Source organism: Canis lupus, chromosome 35, assembly GCF_048164855.1.
Source record: "Canis lupus baileyi chromosome 35, mCanLup2.hap1, whole genome shotgun sequence".
Classification (NCBI taxonomy): domain Eukaryota; kingdom Metazoa; phylum Chordata; class Mammalia; order Carnivora; family Canidae; genus Canis; species Canis lupus.
In genome coordinates, this window is record NC_132872.1 from 19,905,263 (window position 1) to 19,932,968 (window position 27,706).

A 27,706-nucleotide genomic window follows, 5' to 3' on the forward strand; every position below is an offset into this window, starting at 1 on the left:
ACCAGAATTTGGAAAATATTCTTGCTTGAAACCTGGATGAGCCATGGTAGCACCTCAGTTTATTTTTAGTTCTGCCAAGAAATAGCTAATTTCATACAAGAATTACCTTGACCCTGGCCCAGAGTTAAGACTCTCTGGCTATTCTTTATATACATTAATGCAATAGTAGCATTGTTTAATGCTTAAAAAAAAAAAAAAAAACAAGTAAGGACAAATATGAGAAAAAGGAGAGAGAGACTTTTAGGGTATGAATTAACTTCCTTCCTTCCATCCTTTCGTCCTTCCTTCATCTCTCTCTCCCTCCCTCCCTCCTTCCTTCCTTCCTTCCTTCCTTCCTTCCTTCCTTCCTTCCTTCCTTCCTTCCTTCCTTTGGCAGACTTACTGTAATTGGGGAAAAAATTGTTAAGAGATTTAGCAACTGGGAAGAATCAAGGTGGTTATTTACTCCAAGAATTTTTATAAATATTTTTTTCTAGTGCTTCTTTGGGAAATTGACCAACTTTAGTAGGTGGTAGTTAGGTGTCTTTCTCTCTGCTGTTGATATTAAACTCCTACAATCCCCTCGTTTATTTTTCTATGTACATTAAAAAAAATCAATGCTCACAATTTTGATTGCTTTCTCAGCAATCTTTTGTGACCTGTGGGAGTAAAATGGAAAACTGAGAGGAGGTCATTTAAAGAGCAGGCATAGGAGAAGAAGAGTAGGAAATTAATTGTATTCATCACCTCAGTCCCTTCCCAGAGGATGCCTTCCAAAATGCCATCTTTTATTTTCAAACCCATTTTTCTTCATATTTAGATGCAACTTTAGCTGGTAAGCAAGCTTTTGATCTATATTTCATAGGTCAGTATTATTTATGTGAATATTCCTTTTCATTACTGTAGAAAATATAAGCTGCTCGTATCCCCTGACTGAGCCTCTCATCCTGGCTTGCTGGTCATAAAATCATATTTTAAAAGTACATCTGTTTTCTCATTAATACCAAAGATTAAATAGCAACATGAAGCCTTCTTGATCTTTCCTTCTAATATTGGAAATAGACACTTTCTTCTGGTTAGCAGGCAAAATGAAAACAAGATGTGACAGAGAAAAAAAATGCATATAAATGGACCAAGTGACTTCCTGCTGGGGAGGTGTTTAATGTGGCGATGGGGTGTTGGGGTGCACAGAACCAAAATCATCAGCCCTACCCAAGCCTGACATTTCATAAAATGCTACTTGATGAAGACATCCTACTATCCTGGGATGACATGTAACTATTTGGAAAATGATAACACATTGAGCTCATGTACCAATCCTGTGAGAAAATTTGTCATCATTTTCTAACCAAGCAAGTGGGGGATGGGGACATGGAGAAAGAGCAGGAGGAGAGAGAGAAAACAGGAGCTGACCTGGAAAAATTGAATACAACCTGAATACCATGTATACAACGTGGGTACCCTGTGCCATTAAAGAACAGGGACAGATGGGTCCTAGAAATTGGAGATTGGTTAAGTAAAGCAGGTTTAGTTGGATGGGTCACATAAAGGTGTGAGAATGTGCATGCACACGACGTGTGGAAGGCAATGCCATGAAGTGAGACAGGAACATGTACATCCTTTACTCAGATCAAGAAATTAATATGACATGTAGTAAGGTATGTGGTAGTCCTGAAAGTTGGCTGTGGTGTGTCCCATGTTTCTGTAGGTCACCTTAGAAGGCTCCTTTGTGGGGCACCTGGGTGGCTCAGTGGTTGAGCATCTGCCTTCGGCTCAGGTAATGATCTCGGGGTTCTGGGATCGAGTCCCGCATCAGGCTCCCAGCATGGAGCCTGCTTCTCCCTCTGCCGAAGACTCTGCCTCTCTCTCTCTCTCTCTATGTCTCGCATGAATAAATAAATAAAATCTTCAAAAAAAAAATCTGTCCTACTAAAAAAAAAAACAAGGCTACTTTACTTCTCGACAATTACTGTGTCACTCAGTGTGAAAAGGCACAAAGTTAGTGGTTAAAATATACAAATGGATAAAAAGCCAATAACCCTCTTGATTTTTAAAAATTTCCTTTGTAGTCTGGGGCAACTATTTAAAAATGGTAAAATGAATTTAATATAGTTTTGTTATTAAATGTTTTATTATTTTGTGAAAAATATATTACCATGAACATTTTAATTGATTGATTTTTAAAGATTTATTTTAGAGAAAGAGTGAGAGAGAGAGAGCACACACACATACATGCTCACCCGTGTGACTAGGGAGAGGGGCCGCAGGAGAGCAAGAGAGAGAGAATCTCAAGCAGACTGTACATGAAAGTATATCTAATGATATAAAAGGCTACGAAACTGTAAAATTTTATACAAGCACCGGCACGCAGGCTGAGCAAGTAGAATGATTTCTTTTGAGGCTGGATCATTATAACATGGCTTTGATGATGCTGTGATGTGTTAAGACTCTATGTGAAAAAGATAAGCATCTTCTCTTTTCTCTTCCTTCCTGACCCATCTTGAACCTTAGAGCTGATCATCTCAACTATACTATCTCAACAAAAGATTTGATTTTTTTTTTGATTTGTTGATTTCTTTCATTTTTGTATTTCTGCAACAACTGTTCAATCAAAACACAAACCTGTTTTGGGGCTATGATCTTACTTTCCCAGCACTCTGCTGGAGAAATTGAAAAATCCTCCCCCGTTGGTATCACTATCTAATCCACGGTCTCCAAACTCCCCTGCATTCTTAGGGTAGATTCTGTGTCTTTCTCTTGTCCTTTTTCTTTTCTTCAACTCAAAACCTTCACCCTCTTAAATCCTCTTCAATTTGAGAAGTCTAGTTTGTTTATCACTTTATCTAGTAGAGTTAGAAGCCAACAAACATGGCCATCCTCAACCTCTTACCACCTCTAGAAATATATTTATAATAAAAGTATGCAAACTTTTATGGAGATTATTATTTAAATATTTTTCTCTTTCTCCCTTTTCATTCTCAGAGGGTCTCCTAGTCTTCCTTTCTTGTAGGATAACACGCCCTTTAATCTCTTTCTTTCTAATTTATTTCTTGACATGTACACTCATGCTTAAATTTTTTTCATTCCAAAACTTTGCCCTCCCTAACTCCACCCAATTCTGTGTTTATCCATAGATAACATCTAAGTTCTCTTCTCCATCCTTACACAGATTCCTTAAAAGACTAATCTCTACTTTTCTGTTCCTCGTATCCCATTCTTTTCTTTTCTTCTTTTAAGATTTTGTCTATTTATTCATGAGACGCACAGAGAGAGGCAGAGACATAGGCAGAGGGAGAAGCAGGCTCCCTGTGGGGAGTGTGATGTGTGACTCGATCCCAGGACCCCGGGATCACAACTTGAGTCAAAGGCAGATGCTCAACCACTGAGTCACCCAGGTGCCCCTCATTATTTTATTTTTTTAAAGATTTAATTTATTCACTTGAGAGAGAGAGAGAGTATATGAGTAGGGGGAGGAGCAAAGGGACAATCAAACTCCCCACTGAGTGTGGATCCTGAAGCTGGCCCCTGAGATCACGACCCAAACTGAAGTCAGATGCTTAACTGACTGAGCCACACAGGCACCCTCATATCACATTGCTTTCAACTCATTCTTCAATTGACATTGTTCTCATTAAGGTCACAAATGGTCTTTCAATTATTAACTCCAATGGACGTTTTGCATTTTTAATTGTACCCCTCTCCTACGATTGAAATTGTTTTTTGTGGAAACACTAGACTCCCCTGGTTTTCAGGATACCACACCCAACTGGTTTGTGATCCTCCAGCTTTTTGTGATTTCTTCTTTTCTCTGAATTTTTTCTCAATGTTGATCTTTAACGTTCATCTCTCAACTCAATGTTCGACTTATCCCAGATAATCTCCCTTTAGGCAATCACAGCTCTCAGGTATTACTCATTTGTTAATGTTGCCAAATCTATGCTCATGTATTTCTAATCATCTCACTAAAATATCCTTCTGCTTACTTGATAGTTGCCTTAAATTGTTTATTTTTAAAAACCAAATTAATTTTCCTTTCCCCCAAAATAGACTATCCTTTGATATTCTCTGTGATAATTGTTGAGGTTCTCTTTTGCCAAGTCATTAAAATTGGAATATTGATCATCATTCTTGACTCCTCCATTTTATGCACTTTCCATACTCATGTATTTATCAGTGACTACTACAATAATTAAGCAGATTCTCATCCTCAGTTGCTAATTAGGGTCCCCTAGTGAACTTTAAAACCATCCTAGATCAATGAAAGCAGAATGTCTGGGAGGAAGGCTCAGAAATTTGTTATTCTAATAGGCAGAGAAGATTGGAAATCTTTTTTTTTTCAGTATTTCTCAAATATCTCACTTGATTTTGTTTTTGTTTGTTTTTTTTTACCTCCAGTACCACTGTTTCATTTTAGGTCATCTTCATCACTTATTGCATATGCTCTCCCTGGCCACTCTGGCTTCAATTTTATCCCCCTATTGTCAATCTGACCATTAGGATGAACACTCTGGAATATGAATGTTACAAACTCATATACCTCATTCTTCTAATCCTGTATACTCTCCCCTGGCTTAAAACCCTTCATTGGTTCCCCATCAAAAAGATAAAATCCAAGTCATTAATTGGGTACCTGAGGCCTTATTTTAATTTACTTTTCATTTGCCACTTTTTTCCTTTGATTTACCTTTCTCTGCTTCCCACAAAACAGACCCACTTATTCCCCGTGGATACAAAGTTTTTTTCTTTCTTTTATGTCCTTATATGAGGCCTCCTCTGTCTAGTAATGACCTTTTGTGATTAACTGCTAATCCTGTTTATGTTTCAGCTTTGTAACTACTTTTTCCAAGCTGGGCTAGGTGCCTTTCCTCAATTTCTCATAATGATCTCTGCCTTCAGAAATTACTGCTTTTACCACTCGAGTTTATAATGATCTCTGAATATGCCTGCTTTCTCTTTGAGAACAATGACTAGTGCTTAATCATCTTTGTATTCCCTGGTGTCTAGCATAATGCTTGGCATATATTAGATGCTCAAAAAGGTTTGTTGAATAAATGAGTAAATGAACAGTTAGATGTCATAGCTGATAAAATAAAGTTGGATGCCTAAGAGATGCTTTGTCTGAAAACAATCAAGAGATTTAAAATAGAAAAGGATAACTTTTGTCTGTTGATAATTGGGAACTTGGGAACCAGTAGGGAGACATTCTGTAGATTTAGAATATATTAGATCTCTGCTGACATTATTAGAGCTACTCCTGGAGGTAATGTGCTTCTGATTTATACATTCTAGAGCTTTCTGGTTATAATCAGGCTTCATGAGTAGAGAAAGGAATATAGAGCTGGTCTATATTAATACTGGTCCGATTAGCAATTATATTTCTCGCACGACGACGTAGTTTGTATATTACATGTTAATCTCCTGAATTTGAGTGTATTATCTATATTTTTTAGGGTTCAATCACCATGGACAAATTTTCCACTTTCCAGATCTGCCAAACTGAGTGATGTGATCAGCACCCAAATCCCCTTCAGCTTTGAAATTTTGAATTTATATTTTGTTTAATTGAAAAATTAAAATAAAAATTCAATTTTGTATTAATGTGGTATAAATCAAAATGCACAGGGACTGGATAGAAATTATTGTGACACATTCTATCAAATTTTACATTCCTTACGCATACTCTTGAGGGGAAAGAAAATGATCCACATTTTTCTGAATCAAGGCATGGTAGGGGAACATGGAAAATGTTCTGTGAAATATGAAAAATGCAATGGACGTATGAAAGAATACAGAGCTGAGGCAAAGCAGTAGGTTTGTTCCAAATTGTGAAGTAGCTATATTTAACACATTAGTATAAGTCCTTTTTATTACAAATAACAACTGTCAAACCATTTTCTGGAAGATAATTGAGATGATTGGCCTGGGAATCAAATGTTCAGGAAAGAGGATCACAAAGAAGTGATTTTTAAGGTGTTTTTTTTTTTTCTCACATAAGTAACTGTCTAATCTGATAAATGCTTTTACAGTAGAAATGTATTAAGGTGGTTGCTTATTTGGTTTTGCCCATTCTACCTCCTGTGATATTGAAATGTTCAGGATCACTGAGCCCTAGTGCTGTAATGAGGATTACATATAATTTATTATGTGTACTTTCATATAATAAACTTTAAGCATATATCTATGTAGTAATAACAGACACTACTTTTTGCTAAGGAACTGATAACTTATTATAATATATATATTTATATATATGTCATATATTATGTATATATTATTATACACATATATGTATATGTTTTGGATTTCAACTGAGTATCTTACATTTTCATTATTCCATACCCCCAGCATTGGAAACTCTAGTTTTTGCTTAGACTGATTTATTAATCATAAGTTTATGATTAAAACTATAGTTTTAATCATAAGTTTAATTCTTAAAATCTTTGTGGTAGGATTTGCCAGTTTCCTCCCAAACACCTATTAACCCCTTTCTCTTTAGAATCCAAACTCTAATTTTAAGTTGGTTATATTGCTTCCTTTTTTTTTTTTTTAAGATTTTATTTATTTATTCATGAGAGACACACAGAGAGAGAGAGAGAGAGAGAGAGAGAGAGAGGCAGAGACACAGGCAGAGGGAGAAGCAGGCTCCATGCAGGGAGCCCGATGTGGGACTCGATCCTCGGTCTCCAGGATCACACCCTGGGCTGAAGGCAGTGCTAAACTGCTGAGCTACCGGGGCTGCCCTATTACTTCCTATTATAAAAAGCACATTGTCTTCCAGACATTTTTGCAGTTAAGTATGGCCATGGGACTGAGTTCTGGTCTTTAAAGAAATATTTGCGGGAGTTCTCTGAAAATTGCTTAAAGGGGATTGACTGAGCTAGAAGTTCAATATAGTCTTTCCTTTTCTTCTTAGCTTGTAGTCTGAAAATCAGTGGGAAGAGCTGGAGCACCCACAGCCACCTTGGGTCCTGGGTGATACAGAAGAAAGATAGGAACCATTCCTATCTGTAATTCCTACTTCCAGACTTCTGTGTGTGAGAGAAAGAAGGTTCTATCTTGTTTGTTATTCTTATTTTTTTGTTGCTGTCACTGTTAAGGAAGAATTCCAGCTGAGCCCAAGCTTGTGCTCAAGAGTCGGGTCTGGTTATGTCTGATGAAACCGTATTTCCACCAACCCTTATTGCCAACTTTTATTATGTGTTGTTAAAAGACAAATGGAAATCTATTCCTCTTAACAAGGAATGACCTGTTAAACCCACATATGACGAGGTAGTAATGTTCTTATTTCTCTCGAGCCTGTGAATTTGTGTCCACTCCAAACAAATCTCTGGAAGACTTAGGTTTTTTTTTTTTTTTGCGTGTGTCTGTGTGTTGTGTCATTTTCTATTTTTGTGTTAGGAGAGGCATTGGAAATCTGCCTTGTAGGAAATGTAACATCTTGCTTAGAATTGTGAATACAGTGGATTCTCCATTGCACAAAAACAGGAGCGGCCTTATATTTCCTACGTGATACCCTTAAACAGTCTATTCATTCATGCAACAAGTATTTTGTTTTTGAGTAGCTATTATGGGTGGAGTAAATTATGGGAAGGCTTTGTTACTAAATAACATGTCTATATCAGCTCATGTCTATTATCACATGAGACACCTGTGAATTTGGAGAAGTTTGGAAAAAAGAAAAAAAAATTGAATTGAATGAAAAAAAGTCTAAAACTTTGTCCCTAAAAGTTGTCTTCCTTTTAAAAGTTTTTCCCTGTGTTCAAAGATAGGACTATAATCTACATTCCCCAGATGGCACCAGCCTGTAATGTTAAATATGAATGCTCAAATTACAAGGGTTCACCAGTTGCCATTACAAAATTTCTCAGTAATCCTGCCACAAAGTCTTCCAGTCTCTTCTGGGAGTCCTAGGGGAAGGGTCTCCCATGTGCTGATGATCAGCCCCTTCATATTTTTCACTTACTGGCTGCTATGCTGCTTGCAAGACTCTTAGGTGGGAGTCTCTTACCATTCTGGCTCAGTTCAGGATCTTCTAGGAGAGCACTCCTCTCCTGGAGAGATGCCATATTCAAGTTCTCTGTAGGTTACAAATCACCACACTGGCAAAGGATGCTGCTTTCATGTTAAACTGCACTGTGTTAGAAATGGATTTGTTCTATGTAGATATGAGAAAAGTATTTCTCCAGTCAGCTCTGCCACCTTGAAGCACCATCGTGTATGCTCCTAAGTCTCCTATGAATGCTTCTCCCCCTCCTCACCCTACACTCCCCTCCCTCCGCTCCTATGTATAGTCCTTCAGTATGCAGCCCTTTCTTATACCCTATCATTTGTGTTTCCATTGGAGGCTCCTGGGATATGAAGCTTTATCCCAATAGGTCCTTATTTTCCCATGTACATCAACTCATGCTAACAGCTTGCAGGAAGGGCTACTGCCCCACCAATTAATCAGACATAGCACATCATCAGACCCTGAATACCAGTTTGGGCTCAAATGGGAACTCTGCTATGTCAGAACTTGACTTAGACTCTAGATGATTTTGACAAAGTTGAAAATGAAGCGGTAATTTTTTATGTTGTGTTTGTGTATATTATATAGGTGTGTGTATATATATATATGCATATATGCATTACCATAGCCCATAAAGCTTATAATTTGTATCAATATGATATGCTTGAAACACAGGCAATGCGTTTTCTCATTAAGTCATCTCTTTCAATTACAAAACTAATGGAAGAGGAATGCCACATGCTATAACATGTATTTTACTTACTCTACACTTATCCAGATGTGAACATGAGTAATGCACTTAGTTATAGTGTTCCCTTAAGCCACTGTTTTCCTACGTGCTGAAAAACCTATACACAGTTTATACACTTTTGAATTTATTTAAGAAGGGGACCTAATAAATGTTTCCCTTTTGCAGCGTTAGCAAATGTAGCTCCTGTTACCACGAGTAAAGGAGATAGGAATGGGTGGAGGAGATATGGAGAGGTCAGCACTATTGTAGATAAACACAATGTAAAGACAAGGAACTACTCTTTAATTATTGGCATAGAAATATTGGCAAGAAACAAAATTACTTCCTGAACGACGTTCCATCACCTGACTAGTAGCAAAGAGCTCATTTTGCCCGTTTTCGCCAAATGAAAATCCTAACCAACTGAATTTAGGGCTGTAGAGTAAATGGTAACAACTCAGGATCCCTGACAGCGGTCATCACAGCACTGAAATGTTTCTTTAGCTAGAAAGTGGTTAGAACCATTGCGAAATATTTTATCAGGTTAACAGCTTAGGGGAAAAAAAATAGAAATACCTTTTTTTTTTTTTTTTTTTTTTTAAAGACACAACATATCACAACATCTGAGAAGCCTAAGGTGTAAAGCGCATCCAGCACTACCAACCACAGTGGAAAGAAAATTCCAAAGCAGGACAACCCAGAGCGATTGTTGGTAGCACCTGTGGTAGGAGTGAAGCTAAACAGAAAGAAACAGGGGACATTTGTTTAATGTATGATCTTGTTGAAAGAAGGGCCCTGGCACAGATTTTTTTTTTTTTTTTTCCCCTTTTAAGACTAGCCAGATGTGGTGCTCTCAAAGGGCATAGTGAGGGGACCACAGAGGAGAGCTCACACATGCTGGGTGAGAGTGGCAGATGCAGTAAGGTGGTTCTTCAGGCGGAGTCGGTACAAAGCTGCCTCCAACACAATACAACAGAAAGCGGTTTCCCCTTCAGTCATTTTTGCAGAAACTTGTACTAGATTAAAAGGCGTGATGCACGTGCTGGCGATCGCTGCGGCGCCCGGGCCTGATTAGTGGAGACTCTTTGGTCGGCGCCGTCACCTGTACGGGTTTCATCGGCCTGGTTGGAGCGGACCCTCCCCGGGGCTCACAGTAAGAGGGATTCGCTCAGGAGCTCCGGGATTCGGGCCGGCGATCAGGGTCGAGCCCCGCTTGCTCGGCGCGGGGTGCGCGTCCCGTCCCGGGGGCGCCTGGGGGGCAGCGCGCCGGCCCGCAGCGGCGCCCGAGCCCGGGGGGCGGCCGGGATCCCGCGGCCCCGCCCCCGCCCCCGCCCCCGCCCCCGCCCGGGACGCCCTCGCGGCCACTACTCCGTTGCTATGAAACAAAAGACGGGGAAGGTGCGCGGAGCAGGAAGTCCCGCCCTCCGGCCCCCGGCGGCCCGGCTCGGGTTCCCAAGGCTCACGCCCACCCGCCCACTCCTCATTGGCCAGTTCCCCGGCGCCTGGCATCCTTTCTCCCATTTCCTTGCCCTTTTCCACTTTCGGCCTCGGGTGAGCCCAGGGCGCCCAGGTCGCCCCCCGCCCCCGCGTCCCACCCCCCGAGGCCCTGTCCGTGGGGGACGTGCCGCGAGCCGGCCTCGCTCGGGGGCCATTGTGTACCGTGGGAGACGTGGACCGGGAGCCGGGGCGAGGGGCACGGCCGCCTCCCGCTCATTGGCGCCGCCCGCCGTCGCGCAGTGCGGCGGCGCCCGGGATTGGCCCAGCCGCGCGCGGCCCCGCCCCCGCCCCCGCCCCCGGCCCGCCCCGGCCCCCGTGTGGGAGTGCGCGCGCGCGCGTGTCCCCGCCAGGGGTGGGGTGTCCCGCCAGCGGTCTCCGCCTCCTGGAGCGGCGCTGCGGCGGCCGGCGGCCTCGCCGGGAGTCGGCCGGGCGGGGAGAGCGGCCGTGGATCGCGCTCGACGGTAATGGCAGCGTCTCCCCGGTCCCGGCGGCCTGCGCTCCGGGCTCGGCTCCCTCCTCGGGGACGTGCGCGCTGCGGCGCCCCGGGCTGGCGCGTGGAAAGCAGGGCCCGCGCACACGCGTGTCTGCGGACGGCGGGGCCGGCGGGCGGCCCGGGAGCCTCGGGACCCCGCCCGCCGGGAGCGCAGACCCGGCCGGGGCGGGAGGAGGGGCGGCGGCGGCGGCGGCGGCCGGGCTGCGTCCGCGTGTGCGCGCCTCGCCCCGCGCTGGGCCCGGGCGGGGCGCGGAGGGGCCGACCCCGCTCCCGACCCCGCTCCCGACCCAGCTCCCGACCCCGCTCCCCCGGGGGGGCCCACGGAGCGGCCAGGCCACGGGACTCTCCTCCCTGCGCCCGCGCTTGTCAGTTTCTCTCTCCTCCTCCTCTTCTTCTTCTTCTTCTTTTTCTTTTTTTTTTAAATGGGTTATTTGTTGGTTTACTCGGCTCCTAACTTGGAGCCAACTCCTGCCCGCGTTGCTTTAGAGAACTGCGTGTGCGTGTGTCCGAGTCCGTGCGTCCCTACTTGTTGGTTCCAGCGGGGACAGTCCAGGTCCTGAGGCTTTGTGGGCAGCACGCCTGCCCCTTGGGCTCCTGCAGAACCATCTTTACGTTTGTAGAACTCGGCGGGTCCGACCGTGCAAGTGAGGCTCCCTGGGAGCTCGGGGTCCAGGGTGCGCTGCGTTGAGATGAAGGCAGGGATGAGGAGGACAGTGTGTCCTTATCTAGTTGGAGGATATCTAGTTGGAAACCTGTGCAAGTTGTGGGTTTTTTGTTGTTGGTTTTTTTTTTTTTTTTTTTTTTTTTTTGGTGTGTATGTGTGTGTCTGAGGAGTTGGGTGCTAGTGGAGGCTTTGCTACGTGAAATGTGAGAAGGGTGCATCTGTAACTCTTAGTGCCCCCAAAGCAAGTCTGAGGCTACTTACTGTTTGTCGTGTGTACAGAGGGAGGGTGCAGACTCAGAGGCTCTTGAAAAGTTGAACCTGGGACCCTGGATTTTGTTCTCACGGATGGAGGAGGATGGAGTTGGGTACAAATTAACCTGTTCAGTTTTCTGCTCGGGGAACATTTTCATGACCAACTAACTTTTTTCTTTTTTCTTTTTTTTTTAAACTGCCTTTCAAAGAACTAAGGTTCCAGATGGCAAATTCTATGAATGGCAGAAACCCTGGTGGTCGAGGAGGAAACCCCCGAAAAGGACGGATTTTGGGTATCATTGATGCTATTCAAGATGCAGTTGGACCTCCGAAGCAAGCAGCAGCAGATCGCAGGACGGTGGAGAAAACTTGGAAACTCATGGACAAAGTGGTAAGTTCCGTACGACTGCGCCTGTGCATTGCCTTATTTGTCCTGGGTATGGTTTCTTCTCCTCTGGTTGTACTTACACCACTCATTAATGTTATTGTTACCGTTAATTCATAATTATTGTTTTGGCAACAGCCTTTTGATTTGGAGTGGCCATTTTTCTTACATCCACTCTGTGTGTTTTAAAAAGTTGGATTCAGAGCAAAGACTTGTTGTTTTACCTTTTGTCCTACTCTTCAAGGTTCAGAGTTCCTCTATATGACTCAGATATGCAAAGTTTTTACTGTTGGCTGCTCTTTGTTGGTACATGGCCGTAGAATACTTTGGAAGTGTTTGCTCTGTCTTTATGAGGTTGTGTTGCTGTTGAATAACAGAAGAGTGCAAACAAGTATTTTTAAGAAAACCCTCTGAGGGACCACTCTTGACAACCACAGTGGGTGACGCTGAAGACAATTACTTAGAGGAAGAACCAGATTAGACCTTAAGTGAGGAAGCAGTATCTGAGAGAGAGTTTCCATTTTCATCTGTGACAATTCATTTTCATTAAGAAACTTTTTGTTTTTGTTAATGGTAGAGTTACAGTTTCTTTCATCTATTCCATTTTGAAACAGGAAACCTTTTCGATTGCACATTGTTTATTGTGAAAGGAAAATTTATGATGGAGGTGGTGGGGCTGAGAGTATCAGAAACCTCTGTGGTTTCTGCATGTTGCTTTCAGATGAATTATAATTTTACAAGAAGAAATCAAGCTGGATGTCAGTACCCTGAGAAGTCTAGGCAAGCTGGATATTCTACAGGAGTCTCCTGAGAAACTAGCTGTCAGTGTCCTATCTTACTAAGGAGGATTATGAAATAAATATGATTTAAGGTGTAGCTTGCTGCTGTGCAGAATTAATAGTTCTTGTTTTTGAAGCAATAGTACTGTCCCCTGTATGTCAGTAAATGTTTGTAGCACCATCTGGTTTCATTTCATAGATATTTGGGGCTAATTATGAATGTAGTTGATGCAAGGCTCCTGATATTTTTGTGACTGCAGAAATAGAGGTTTTTTAAAAAAAAGAAAATCCTTTGTAGGGATGTGCTGAAGCCTCCTTGAAATCATATGGTAGCAGTCGCTTTTACTTTGGCTTGTAACTGTGTACTGATATTTGTCACAAAAAAGCCACTGTCAGCGTGTAATTATCAGCGATACAGGAAGGTAATAAGATTTGCTTTATTTTCATTTATGCTTATGGAAAGTACAGATGGATACATGACTGATAGGCCTGCCATTCTAGAGCCGATGGTGGTATATGCAGAGCCAGAAATCTTTGCCAGATAAATATCCGTAGTTTTGGGCTTCAGTGTGACCTATTTAAGCTTCTGCCAATTTATTCAAATTGTGATTTTAAAATGCTCCAGACAGAGTGATGTCATAGTGTCAGAACATTACAACTTGCTACTTGAGGTCAGGCTTGGATTTTAGCATTGGATACTTAAGAATGAAGAGTATGCAGTGGGAAGAACTGCGTATATTTGGCAGGCACAAGACTAGCTGTCTTTGCTTTTCTAAAGAGGATGCAATTTAAGGTCACTCTCATTGCCTCAATCATTGGTTGGGCATAAGAGAAGGCATTCAAGGTTCTCCCCTAATTCACCTGTTATATGAGTGGCAATACATGAGTCAGATTCTAGCAAGGAGCTGCACCTCCCACCTTTCTGTGAGTGGTCAGAATTTGTACATTTGTGAGTGAACATTAGCACGTCAAATAAAAAAAAGTGATATTAGGAAGTGGTGAGCTATAGTTAACATAAAGCCATTATTATTTCAAACATTAAGAAATGTATTCATAATTTTGGTTTGTAACTGATGGTTAACATAAGTTGTATCCACTTTTAATGATTTCACCATGGGTTAGGGTTAAATAGATGGTTTCTGGGTAGTTAAGCTTCTGCCATTGTTTGTTTTATTAACCCTTTTGTGGGTTTGGGTTTGGTCTTTCCAATTGAGAAACTTGACTCATAAGGAAAACTGTTATTGCAAGTCTCTACTTAGTGGAATGTGGGTAAGGGTGTTGGCAAAGGTGCACTGGTATGGCCTTCCCTACTTGTCTTCATTATTTGTCAGGAAGGGCAATTATTGTGTTCATTTATGAATGCATCTATGGGCTTTGTGGGGAGGAATCACATAAATAGCTAAAAAAGAGTAGATATCACTATCACACAGTGATAAAAAGGCACTGATAATTCCTAACTGAAAATATATTTTATTTAATTGTGTAATGCAGAAGCATCCCTCACATGTGTTTACCTTTTTTTTCCTTGTCAGTGATGAAGGAAGTGGTTCATAATCTCAACATTGTCCTGGTAATCACATCAGGATGCTTATTATTAGTCCAAAAGTTAATCCCTCGACATGTTATCTGTTTTATAAAATAACCGCAATAATCTGAGTTTAGCTTGTGAATAAGAGAAAACAGTAACTTTCAGGTCTAACTGGTAGTTATGTGAAAGGCAGGGTTAGGTGTTTAGTTAGCATTTTTTTTTTTTTTTTTTCTTTAGGAAGCTCTTTCCCACAAGGGCAGATCTTAGAAGTATATAAATATAAAACGAACTTTAAGTTGGGTACATTTCAGCTACCTACAAAATAAAATAACTTCTTTTACAGGGGATAGGAAGCAGTCTCAGACTGTAGGAGGAATGCCCAGTAAGTGTGTCGTTTTACTGTTCCCTGACCCCTAGAATTTAAAACAGTCAGCTGAGATTCCAGTTCCAATGAATTGTTCTGTTGGCAGAGGACAGACTTTCTATACAAGGTCACTGAGAGTAGGAGGGAGTCATCGCTCAGTTTTGTGTGTGTGTGTGTGTGTGTGTGTGTTTTGTTTTGTTTTTGAGAGATGTTAAGTGTTTTGTGACCAAACATCAGTGTACTGAGAAAAAGAATGGTGGCATATCCCAAAGCATCTCCTTTGGACATATTTTCTGGCCTTTGCTCTGCGTCAGTTTAAGTCAATAGCTCACCCCGAACTCTTCCAATCTTTGGATGCCTGGTTGATACAGTGATAGAGCTGTTACTCATGACTACGCATCCAGGTTCAGATATACCTGAAATATGGAATCTGCTCCAAAGCTATTACAGAGATGGGTCTCTTAAACCCTTAAACATTTATTGAGGGCCTACTGTGTTCCTACTAAGTGTTGTCACGAGGGACACAAAGCTAGATACGATGTAGAACTCTGCCTCTGACCTGTGAGGGAACACGCACACCACCAGCAGAGCCAGGCATGTAAATGGTAATGTATTACTTATATTATATTTATCAGGTAATTGCCATGTAGTATGGACGAGGCTGTGATACAGACCTTTGGGAAGTACAGTGGGGGCAAAGTGAAGAAGGACTTCCTTGTTTTTTGGCCACTGTTCAGACAGTTGTCTGTCTGGATTCTGCTGGGCACTAGGACCAAATGCATTATTGTACTCTTGTTGGAAATGCTGAGGTGAGGGTAAGGAAATGATGGCTAATCAGTATGGGAGGAATGATAATTTATTAATGTGAGGTTCCTGAGTATGGTTTTCACAAGCGTCTTAGCCAGGTGACGGAAAATGGAAGAAACAGTTCTCCATCTAATAGATACTAAATGTACTGAGCTTACATGAATGTTCAGGAAATTAGAAAAGAATTAATTGATGCCAAAGAGCAAAGCCAGTTGAGTACCTGCCTACGTTTTGTCTTGCTGTCCTTGTCATTTATTTGAAATTACGTTATTGAAAGAGTTTTAAAAGCATTTAAAAAGTGATGATGCCAAATAGCCTTTTCCTGCCTTTTACCCTCAGTACATTCAGTGCATTTGTCAAGCTTGGAACGTAATTCATTCTCGATCTTTATAATTTTACTGCGACTATATTTTAAAGGTTGTCAATCAAGGGTACTTGGAATACATGCAGCTATTTTGACAAATAATAATAGGTATTCTTTTCTAAGATGAACTCCTCAATCTTCTGAAAAATACTATAAGTCGGATAAAACTTAGATTTTGGATGCCTGATGTTTGTGTTTGTTGGGTTTGAGAGTCCACTGTCATTGGGCCCTTGGAATAGGGAATATCGTTTACTTGAATTATTCTTCATGTACTTCCTTGTTCTCAGCGAGTTTTTCCATGTTAGCAGAATCATGGGCACCACGAGACTTGGGTAGATGATAACATAGTAGGCGTCTGACCAGCGTTTAATACTGAGATTTTGAACTTGTGCTTGGCTAAGTGAAGTGATCCCAGAGTTTGCTCCTTTCTACTTTTAGGGAAAACTTTCGATAAAGTAAAAGGTTTGAAGGAATCCTGTCATGTTACTTTGGTTTATCCTTGTGACATAGGACATTCATTTCACAGAAGCCTTACTCAGTTAGTCGTCTTTTCAGCCCTTACAACAATTCTTCCTTTCTTCAAAGTTGCTTTGTGTGCTATCTGTCGATTTCATCATTCGTTTATCAAATTCCATCTACGGAAAGATCGAGATTTGTAAATACCCATTCCATTCCATTCCATCCCATCCCATCCCATCCCATCCCATCCCATCCCATCCCATCCCATCCCATCCCATCCCATTCCATGTAGTGTGTTCTACATACTGCAGAATGTAGTAAGCGCTGTAATGGGGTATAAATAAAGTGCTGTGCCATAGGGTATGATGGGAGAGAACGTGCTTGCTGGGGGTGAAGAGTCGGTACAGAATGCAGCATGGTAGAAATGTTATCCAGCTACTCTCTCCAGGATGTTTTGGATTGCAGTGAGGTGCAGGACACATCAGGCTGAAGGAATGTGGGTAAAGGGAGATTATTGAGAAGGTAAGTTAGAGAAAGATGGAGAGGCTTGCACTCTTTCAAGGAGTTTGGACTTTATTAGGTAGAAGAGAAGTGTTAAAATCTTTGAGCAGGGTGTGAAAACCAGTCAAGGCTATTCTGTGGTAGATGACTCCCTTGACTCTACAAAGGATGGATGGAGAGAAAAGAAGCTTAAAAGTAGGAATAATGATCAAGAGGAATTAAAAAGATTGGGCAAGAAATAATGAAGGGCTGAGCCAGAGAATTCAAAGTCAATGGAGCAAGTGTAGGTTCAAACGTGGGAGGTATCTTGAAGGTAAAATTTACAGGTCCCTATGACCCTTTAAAGATAGAGGATGAAAGAGAAGGTGAAGTGAAAGTGACTCGAGGTTTTTAGCCTGAAGGCAGCAATGCTCTTAATGAGACAAGGAGCATAGTAAAAAAAAGAGGAAGCTTGGGAACTGGTGCATACGTTTGTTTTTGGCCATGATGAGTTTGACTGCCAGAGTGAAATCCATTTTGAAGTCAGAAAGTTGAATGTGCAGTTAAACAGAGAAATTGAAACTGGAGACATATGTTTGGTAGATATGCCCACAGAAGTAGCATTTTAAGCTGTAGACCAGCAAGAGGTATGCAATGTAGAACAGAAGATGAGAGTCAGAGAAAAAGTCAGAGATTGGCATTTTGGCTCTGTATGGGGTTGTACTTATAATTGGATGGCAGTGAAGGAGAAGAGAAACCTGTGAAAAACAATGATGAGAGAGGTAGGACAAGAATTAGGGCCGACTGATTTCTTGGGTAGAGACAGCTTCAATTAAGGAGATAGTTTCCAATTCTGAGAAAACCAGATTCAAGTCCAAGTGGAGAAAACCAATCAGGATGAAAATTTAAGAAGTCGCTGAATATCATGAGTAGAGATCATTGTTAACCTTTCAGAGTAGTTTCATTTACGCGATGGGGCTAGATTAAAACGAGTGTGTGGATTACTGAACAGTTGTTCTACAAGTATGCCAGCTGGTGAAAAGGAAGAAAGTTCCGATAGACAGCTTGAGAGTTTGAGCCGAGTTTAACTTTGTGTGTGTGCCTGGCACCATGGGAGAGGCTCACAGATTGAGGGGGAGGGATGTCAATAGGAAGCTCTCTAAAATATAAAGGATGAAGAAATCATGAAGTGACCTCTGAGATTACAGTGTGGGAGGGAAAGTCTAAGGACAAGTAGAAGAGTAAACCTTGGTAGGTAACGAACTTCTACTTAGATAAGAGGGAAGAAAGGAAATATACAGAGTTTTGAGAGAACTTGTAAATTTAATGCTGGGTTGTCAGAAAGTGATATAAGGCATAACATTTGTAATGTTTAAACCACGTTTCAAAATTGTGTATTATTGAATAAACAATATATATTTTGACCCGTCTCCTAGCAATTAAGTGGGTAAATAAGTAAAGCATTGAGATAGAAATGAGTTCTTATCCTGTATATTAAGATCATTTTGGAAACATGCTGTGACTTAAGTGATGCCACAACACTACTTTTGTCTCCTCTGCTTGGGCATATGGGTTAGTTTTTGTTGTTTGTTTGTTTGTTTAGTATTTGTAAGCTGCTGCTATTTTCCTAGTAATGAAAGAAACATTTCAAAAATGACCAAATTTTTAGCTCTTTAACATATTAGTGTTTAAATAATTGTTAAGCTCACTCATGCTGTCTTCCAATAGCAATAACAAAAGTAGTTGTGAAAGATTCCTCATCAGCTGAGTACTACCGATGTATTAATTCCATGTCAGGAGTACCGACCCGGGCGTATTACTGTTTGCTGCTTTGCTGCACAAAACGCTGCAGACTTTCACAGGGTTTCAGGTAGTGTAAAGAACTTCAGGAACTTAAAGAACTCCTGATAATCCTCAACAGGGCAGTCAGTGCCCTTGGTATAATTATCATATGTAGGCAAAATCTGCCGAGTTTACCGTGTTGTGGTATAATATAAAATTTGGAAGAAGAGGAAGTACTGAGAAGTACCAAGTGCCAACTATGTGCTAGGTGCTGTGCAGAGTACTTTACATTTCCTCCTCTCAGAATCATAATCCTAAGAGTTTTCTAGAAGAAACCGGCCCAGAGTTGTAAAGCTAATTAATAAATGTTAGCACCAGATCCTACGTGATTGATTTTGGCATCTGTGTTCATGGTATGAAGATTCATGCACACCGTTCCATGGAATAATACAATTCTTCCTTTTCCTGTGAGAAGTGGATCAAAAGGCTCTTTACCCCCTAATATTTGATATGATCCCATTCTTCTCAAAACGTTGTACCCATTTAGACAGGTTTACTCACTATGGTTGTCCTATTTGTTATATTACCTTCTTCTGAGTTCTTTCTTCGTTCCTCTCCTACACCTTCTTTTCCTCCAACAAATATTTATTGTGCGTCTACTATATGCAAGATTCGACATTAGGTGACGGAGACAGACCAGTGAGAGATATGGTCTTCCACCCTTAGGGAAGATCAGTTGTCATTTGGAAGGAAGATAGTGAACAAATGAATGCACGGTTGATATTTTAATTACAGCTAGTCAGTTATTTAATGATGCTTATATTTAAAGAAAGTTTTTAAAGAAAGCTTCATTGAAATGATTTGTCGTTGCCCCCAAGTCCTACTATAATTAAAGTGGGAAGAACTCGAAGAACTCATGGATGCTTTGTATCATAATAATATACTTTTGTGTAATTGCAGTGAGGAACCTCTTAAAACATTTATGTGAGGAGCACAGACTAAGGATTCTTTCAGGGTTTCCATACTGTTGTTAAAAATGGAGTTATTTCCCTTCGTGGGTACATTACTTGATTTAATATAACTGAATCCTCCATGAAGTGAAGTGTGCTTTATAATGAAAGTCTGTTGCAGTAGAGGCACAATTCCTTACTGTGGAAGTTTCCATTTGCTTCAGTAGAATTTCTTTCATACATTTCAGGGACTGGGGTGAACCTGAGAAATATGCTAGCTGACCTAATGCCTCTTTGTTAACTTTTGATTCCAAGTTTTAATTAAGGCACAGTGGGGAAACTCTTTTAAATACAGGGGTGCTCCAAGAATAATTAATGGCTTTACAATTCTTGTAGCACTAGCAAATCCTGTGTTTATATTTGTACCTTTGCTTTGATATGGTCAAATATATATTTAATGTATGTGAATACATATTCATACATAACAGTATATATATAGATTAGACATATTTTTATGTATGTGAAACGGTGCAGACATATATAGAGAGGCCCTCGTAAAAATCTCTAAATACATTCAAATAAATACAACAGGCAGTTGCATAGTGTTATAGAGAAAGAGCCTGACTTTCAAGTCTAGACATTAGGGTTTGAGTTATTATTTTTATTTTATTTATTTATTTGACACAGGGAGGGAGGCAGGGTGGGGGGACAGAGAGAGAGAGAGAGAGAGAGAGAAAGCATAAGCAGGGGGAGCAGCAGGCAGAGGGAGAAGCAGTCTCCCCGACCCATGCAGGGCTGACCCATGCAGGGCTGATGCAGAGTGGGGCTGATGGGATGCAGGGTTTCATCCCAGGACCCTGGGATCATGACCTGAGCCGAAGGGAGACGCTTAACTGACTGAGCCACCCAGGTGCCCCTAGACATTAGGGTTTTTAAACTCAGATATGTTCCATTTTTTTGTTTTTTGTATTGTTCCATCAAAAGGAGAGAATTGGTCATTGTGATTTCCAAGGTCCTCTTTAGCTCTAACATCCTCTGACTTGATGACTGTAATGGAATTTGTAGCCTAATTCAATACTAAGTGTTTTGCCTTTTAGTTCAAAAGCAAAGAGTAACATTGCTAATGAACCAATCCTTTTATGCACTACTTGGTGTCCTACAAAGTTTGTCATTGTATAATGCGACTGTAGATTTATTCTTTTTAAAGCTTTTCTGTGTTGGGAACCACTTTCATTGTAGGGAGCAACTTAGATATTTCTAGAAGACATCTAAGTCATTTGAATCTGAACTTGAACTTTGTGGGGAGCTTGATTTTTCTCCTTAACATACTGTTTTTAGAAAAGCAATTTTTCTTTCTCTGACTTTCGCAGTTCCTTGCACATAGCAGGAACTCAATAAATATTTATTGGATTGAATTTGACCTGCTTAGAAGTCATAGTCCTAGCGTAGGGTTATTCATTTTTGGCAGAAGCTGTCATAAATCACAGAGTTTAATACTAATCCAACTGATGAACTGTACATTCAGCAGCATATCATAGGTCAGCATGGTATGTTACACTTTCCCAAATGCAAATTTAGAAAACTGTGTGGCCCACAGGGGCCTTGATGAACAGAATCTATCCTATTTTGAATCTACTTGTGCCACTTACCCTCAGGCTCCCTGTGCCCTCACCTCTTAGAGTGATTGCATGGACTCCTGGCTTTCTGCTCTTCTCTCTGGGTATGCCTCTCAAGCCTTTGCATACCCTTTTGCCTGGAATATTCCTTTTGCAAATCTAGGTATGCCTTTCTTGATACTCTCAGGACAAGATATGAGTGAGCTGCTGCTTTATCCTCCTCCAGCACTTTGTACTTCCCTCCGTTGCAGCACTTAAAGTCTCCTATAATTCTTTTTTAAGCCATCCGTCTTTTCCACTGGAAAACTCCTTGAGGACAGGTCTGTGATTTATTTCATTCTGCCTTCCCCAGGGTCTGAAACAATGCCTGACACGTCGACGTTTGTAGAATTAACAAATGGGCTCCAATGTTCACGGAAATTTGCAAATGGGGTCAAAATAAAAATGTAAATGAGGCTAGCCAGGGATCATTAATTATATGCCTAATTCTAATTAAATTGTGATAAAGTTAGAAAGAAGATCAGCCTGAGATTCAGAAGATGCAGGCTCTTGTGTTGGATTAATGATTTTTTAATAGCCCCTTAATCTTTGTAGTTCTTAGTTTCTTTATCTGAAAATGAATGGATTGGACAGGATCTTTCCAAAGATTCCTTAGAGCAAGAATTACATTGCTCCTAAGTTAATTATAGAGAACTAGGTCTCTTCTGCAAGACTCCTTGAGGCAGGAAGTATGTTCTAGTCGTCTATAATTTCCTGGCAGTAAGCTCAGTACCTGGTATATAGCAGTTATGCAAACAATTGTACTGCATAAAGCAATACATTTCCAGATAGAATTACAATTGAAATAGAGCAAATGAGAAAAAGGTCAGGTAGAGAATAGTAAATTAAAAATCCGTAGCACTTAAAATAATCTGTTAAAGAACATTTACTTGAAACGTCTGAAGAAAATACCTGAGAGGAAATTTTTATCAGTTAAGTGTTCACCAGTAGACAAAATTAATATGAAACTGCCTATTCTCTTAGCTACAGGATAATAATTTATCAATCTGTGACAGGCTGTACCAAGTTCTGGGTTGCTGAGATTAGACTGCGCCTGCTGTAGCATGTGGCTGGCAGTATTTTTGAAATTTGTGGTACTGTCTTGTAGTTTTAAGAATTGAAAAACTATATACTATATATCTTGTTTCAACCAAGATTTGTTAAATCATTGACGTACTTGGGACTTCATCAGTCTTTACGGCACAATGAGCTTGTCTGGTTGTATCAAAGTCACACAAATAAAAAGAGGGTAAAAAGCTTTGTTAACCCCTTTAACTATACTTTTCTCATGATTTGACATTATTTCCTAAATTATATGCATTCTACCTAAGAGATTTTGAGGATCGAAATAATATTCTTATATTTAATCTTTGCTTGTGCCTTTGGGTTATTGATTTGAATACTAGTATATTCAATCATGAAAATAAGGAAGTAATATAATCATACTATTTATGTGTGTGTGTGTGTATATATATGTATAATATGTACATACATGAAGTATTTTAGAGACTCAATCAGCCCAGCCATCTATACATCCATTTATTACACCAGTACTATATGCTAGGTACTTCTGTTTTAGGTATTGTATAAAACAACAAGGAGGAAGAGTTAAAGTGAGAAGTGGTTGTCTTAAATTAAGGGCTGATGCTTGCTTGATAGTTTGAGCCAGATTTTTCTCCCTACCAAAAAAAAAAAAAAAAAGAAAAAAAAAAGGTTATTTCTTAAAGCAAGTGTGATAATAAGTGTGAATACTTTTTTTCATTTGTTGTTTCCTGGATTTATTGTGTTTGTGGTTCTTGAAATTATTACTGTTCAACTTTTTTTCTGTTTGACTCAAGCACTTCTGTGAGTACCAGGAGTGAATCCATGTTTTGTAGAACCTGAATTTGGAGGGGTCCTTTTAAAGAAAAATAATACAAAATTGGGTATGAAATTGAGTATGAAAGTGAATTTTTTCTATTGACAAAAGAGACACAAGTTGTAAAATTTTAAAACATTGATAAACCCATAAACATCAGAGAAGTAATCTTGACTCTATACACTTTATACTTCGATTCTCTTCCATTGCCCAAGTATATTTCCAGTCCTGGGTGCCATTGGAGACAGTTAAATGACCGTATCTGAATTGGGTATTCCTCTCCATGCTGTGTGCTGTCCATAGGTGCTTGGAGTATGTCTGAATCCATTGTGGTATTGCTTTGGCTGACAACAGTTGTAACTAGTTCCAGAACTGACTGGGCATCTCACATACCTCCTACAAAGCCACACTAAGTGGATTTCCAACTCAAATCCCCATCACCCCAACTCAAAAAATGTGCCACCTAGCAGGAGGTTAAGTCATACAAGAAAAAGACACCTCAACCAATTGTGTTTAAAGTATCTTGCTCTTAGAAGTGTTACAAAAATGTGTGATGAAGGCTTTGGAAGAGGGCTAGCTATTGGAGGGACCCTCACGCTTATGGTTCACTGGCTTCTCAGTGAAGCTGCCTCTATGTGTGAGAGTGTACTCCTTTACACTGTGTATGCTCTTGTGCAATAGCCACTGATTTCATTTAAAAATTGTTTCATTGGTGGTTCCTTACACCCTGGTTTGAGGGGTAGGAATAAGATGGGTTAACTTACTTTTAGCAGAAGTTATTTTCAGTTCTGCAGGCAGCCCTGAATGCCCCAGTGGTTGGGTGGCACCTGATGGAGTGACTGAACCATTATGTAACACATGTTTAGAGGCATGGGATATAATATGGGGAGGTGGAAAAGACTCGTTCTGACCTGACACTCATTTACTACTTAATAACTCAGTTAGTAAAATTGTACCTCTTTGTTTTATTCTTCTCAGGGTTTCAGGAACAATATACCAAAACATTAATTTAGATCTATGAAAGAGCTTTAGTGTGGGGAGTTCAGTGTACTAAAATAATATCTAAATGTGAGACATTAGTTGCCAGCAGAAGGGGCCCATTTCCTAATTTTTATTTTAAAAAAAGAGATTATTGGTGGTGTACAATGATTAGCACACTGGAGTTCTATGAAGCCACGAACAATGGGATATTGTAGAAGAGAGAATGAAAACTTTAGAGGTGGAAAGTAAAGATGTGACTTAGAAAAAAATGAATGGAAGGAGAAAATTGGATTTAATTGTATCAAGAAGGATGCAGATATTCACCAGTTCTTTGTAGATTGGAGATAATAGTTTTAAGATCAAAATGTATATTATGGAAAATGAAGAACCAGTACAGTTTGGTAAATTTCTTAACTTTTCTATGAAAGATATTATTGTGGTTCATATGAAAATATTTTGTTTCTCTTTTTTTAGGTCAGACTGTGTCAAAATCCCAAGCTTCAGTTGAAAAATAGCCCACCATATATACTTGATATCTTACCTGATACATATCAGCATTTACGACTTATACTGAGTAAATATGATGACAACCAGAAACTTGCCCAACTCAGTGAGAATGAGTATTTTAAAATCTACATCGATAGTCTAATGAAAAAGTCAAAGCGGGCAATAAGACTCTTTAAAGAAGGCAAGGAGAGGATGTACGAAGAGCAGTCACAGGACAGGTAAGAGTGTTTCAGCTTTTATTGTTTTTAATGGTAAGGTTATATTTATGTGGCTTTTTGTTCACAGCATAAATATCCCCAAGTATTTGTTTCAGAAGAAATATTGCATTTCTATATTTACTTTTCACATTATTCAAGCCTTGTAGTTTTATTTAAATTTCTTTGTGATAAGAGCTACTTCATGACGCACTGTTTTTTTTTTTTTTTTTTTTTTTTTAAGACTTTAGTTCTTAGAGCAGTTCTGGGTTTATAGAGAAATTACTCCAAAGTACAGAGTTCCCATTCCACGCCCCCACGCCCCCACCCCCCCACCAACATGCATTTCTTCTGTTATTAATATCTTGCCTAGTGTGGTACATTGATAAACCAATATTGATATAGTATTATTAACTGAAGCTTAAAGTTTATATTAGGATTCACTCTTTGTGTTGCACAGCTCTGTGGTTTTTAACAAATATATAATGTTGGGTATCTACCATTACAGCATCATATAGAATAATTTCACTGCCCCAAAAATGCCCTGTGCGCTGCTTATTCATTGCCTCTCTACTTCCCCACCGCCTCCCCTGCCCCACACTTTCTGAATCCCTGACAACCCCTTGTCTTTTTACTCTCTTTATATTTTTGTCTTTTTTAGAGTGTCATACAGTTGAAATCAAATAATATGTAACTTTTTCAGACTGGCTTCTATCACTTAACTATGTGTTTAAAGTTCCCCCTTGTCTTTTTGTAGCTTGATAGTTCATTCTTTTTTTTATCACTGAATAATACTCCATTGCATTGATGTACCACCATTTGTTTATCTGTTCATCTGTTGAAGGATATCTTGGTTGCTTCTGATTTTTGGCAGTTATGTATAAAACTGCTATAAATATTTGTACACAGGTTTCTATGTGCACATAAGCTTTCAGTTCATTTGAATAAGTACCTAGGAGCAGGATTTCTGAGTCTAATGGTAATAAGCCTATATTAGCTTTGTAAGAAACTCCCATACTCTCTTCCAAAGTGGCTGTATCGTTTCTGCATTCCTACCAGCAACAAATGAGAATTCCTGTTCCTTCCCATCCACCAGTATTTGATATTGGAGGGAGTGTCTTTAAGACACAGTCTTGATTGGATATGTGCATATGATGGATGTGGGTGGGAGATGACTCTTGATTCTCAGGGTTTGACTGCTGAGTGAGAAACTGAACAGGAGTGGCAAAGACATCAACTGAATCCTCACTTTACAGCCAGGATTCCAGATTTAGAGACTCCCCTTTAAAGTTTGTTGTTTGGCTATTTCAATGTTACATTTCATGATCTATCTTAAATTAAGATATTAAATTAAGTGAAAGAAATTAGTTTTCCATTTCTTGGATATTTTAAATATATCTAGAATATTGACAGATGTCAATAGTATATTTACATTCCCAAATTTGAAAACAAATATTAGTTAAAATATATGATATTTTAATATAGGTAACCTGAATTTTAGTTTAAGACCCTTAATCTCTCTGGATTTTAGTTTCCTGACGTATAAGGAAAACCTCCAAGGAACCTCTAATGTTTCTTTCGGGTCAAAAAAACTAGCCTCATGTAGTCTGATAAAGCATAGGGTTGTATAATAGCAAAGTCACTTATCTAAGTGTGTAGACTCAAAACTTGTCTGTAAATAATGGCCACAAAATACCCAGAATGAATAAAGCCATCAAAATCAGAGAAAAACTCTCTGACGAAATGTAAAATGGCATAAATGTTTACTTATTTATAATTTTTTCTCTAAATCAGTGATGAACTCTAATGTAATCATGAATGTCTACCCAATTATAACTGTGGGCTCATCGCTTAATATACTTGGATCACAGTGTACACATCTTGAGGGTGGTGAAATCTTGCAGTTGCCTTTTAGTTTTAACCCACTAAGAGTCTCTTCAGGACTGCTAAGAAGAATGTGAATCACCACACAGTATCAGAGTAGAGAAATATGATATTGTTTCAAGAATGTTATCAGAAGTAAAGTAGAGAAATATTATATTCTTTCAGAAATGACCAAGGTTATGGGGAAGCCAGCTGTTTATGTTTAAAACTATGTTTTTACTTTGTAGGTCTACCAGTGATCTAGTAAAATAAAGTTATTTTATAACTGTATTTATACTTCCTGCTCAAATTTAGTAGCCCTGAAATTCTTCATGAATCAGCAAAGGAATCCATTTAATTTCGTTTATTAAGATATCAGGTCAATGAGAAGGCTTATAGTTTCTCAGTCTAGGAATTTGCATTGGATGTAGTCATATATGAGGTGGTAAACCTGTACCCCACTTTTATGACTTCTTTGGAAACTGAAACATTTTCTAACCCAGTAGATGTCTTGTAATTACCATTCCATTTATAAATTTTGATATTTCTGGCTTTTTTGGGGGGAGTATCATGGGGAAATCTCTATAAATAATGGTTGCTTGTGGTAGATTTCCACAGATGATGATAGGTTGCATAATGCTGATGGATCATGTTGAGGTGACTGTAAATTCTGTGTTTTAAGTGTCTAAGTAAATTTTGTCACTCTCCTAAATTCAACCCTAAGGCAAAGCGTATTAGTTTCTATGCTGGTATAGCATATTCCTAAATGAGTTTTATTCTCATCCCTGTTCCATTTTCTGATAGTGTTCTGTGACCAGCTCTTTTTATGCAGAACTTATATTTGATACATGTTTAATCAAAATTCGTAATAATGAACCATTCTTGGTACACCATACCAAGGACATAGATTTTGATTTATGTTTCTTTTGGTGGTAATCTATTTTTACATATCCACTTCTGGGTTTCCTTGGGGTTTTAAATGCAAACTGGGGCTAAAGTCTGCCATTGTACATGGAACTCTGGGACATTTTGCTCTATAGAAAATAAAAGAATCTTCTTAGAATGTTCTTATGGTTCTTAGGCAACAAGGTATTCTATTTGGTAGAATAGGTGACACCCTGATTACT

The 27,706-nt window shown here is 39.7% G+C and overlaps 1 protein-coding gene across 14 annotated transcripts in view; it reads left to right on the top strand.

The window, feature by feature from the left end:
- The window catches only part of CBLB (Cbl proto-oncogene B), a 409,409-nt gene that overhangs the window by 182,574 nt on the left and 199,129 nt on the right, over positions 1-27,706 (top strand). For 6 of the 14 annotated variants that reach the window (XR_012024387.1, XM_072812050.1, XM_072812051.1 and 3 more), the window contains exons 1-3: positions 10,544-10,675; positions 11,833-12,014; positions 24,490-24,740. Coding sequence is in view for 13 of the 14 variants with exons in the window: in XM_072812050.1 (XP_072668151.1) it covers positions 11,847-12,014; positions 24,490-24,740 (419 nt within the window). In the remaining variant the exon portion in view is untranslated. Of the gene's footprint in view, positions 1-10,162; positions 10,269-10,534; positions 10,676-10,979; positions 11,073-11,328; positions 11,352-11,832; positions 12,015-24,489; positions 24,741-27,706 lie in introns of those variants that run through there. The other 8 variants (XM_072812047.1, XM_072812046.1, XM_072812048.1 and 5 more) reach the window with 6 other exon arrangements.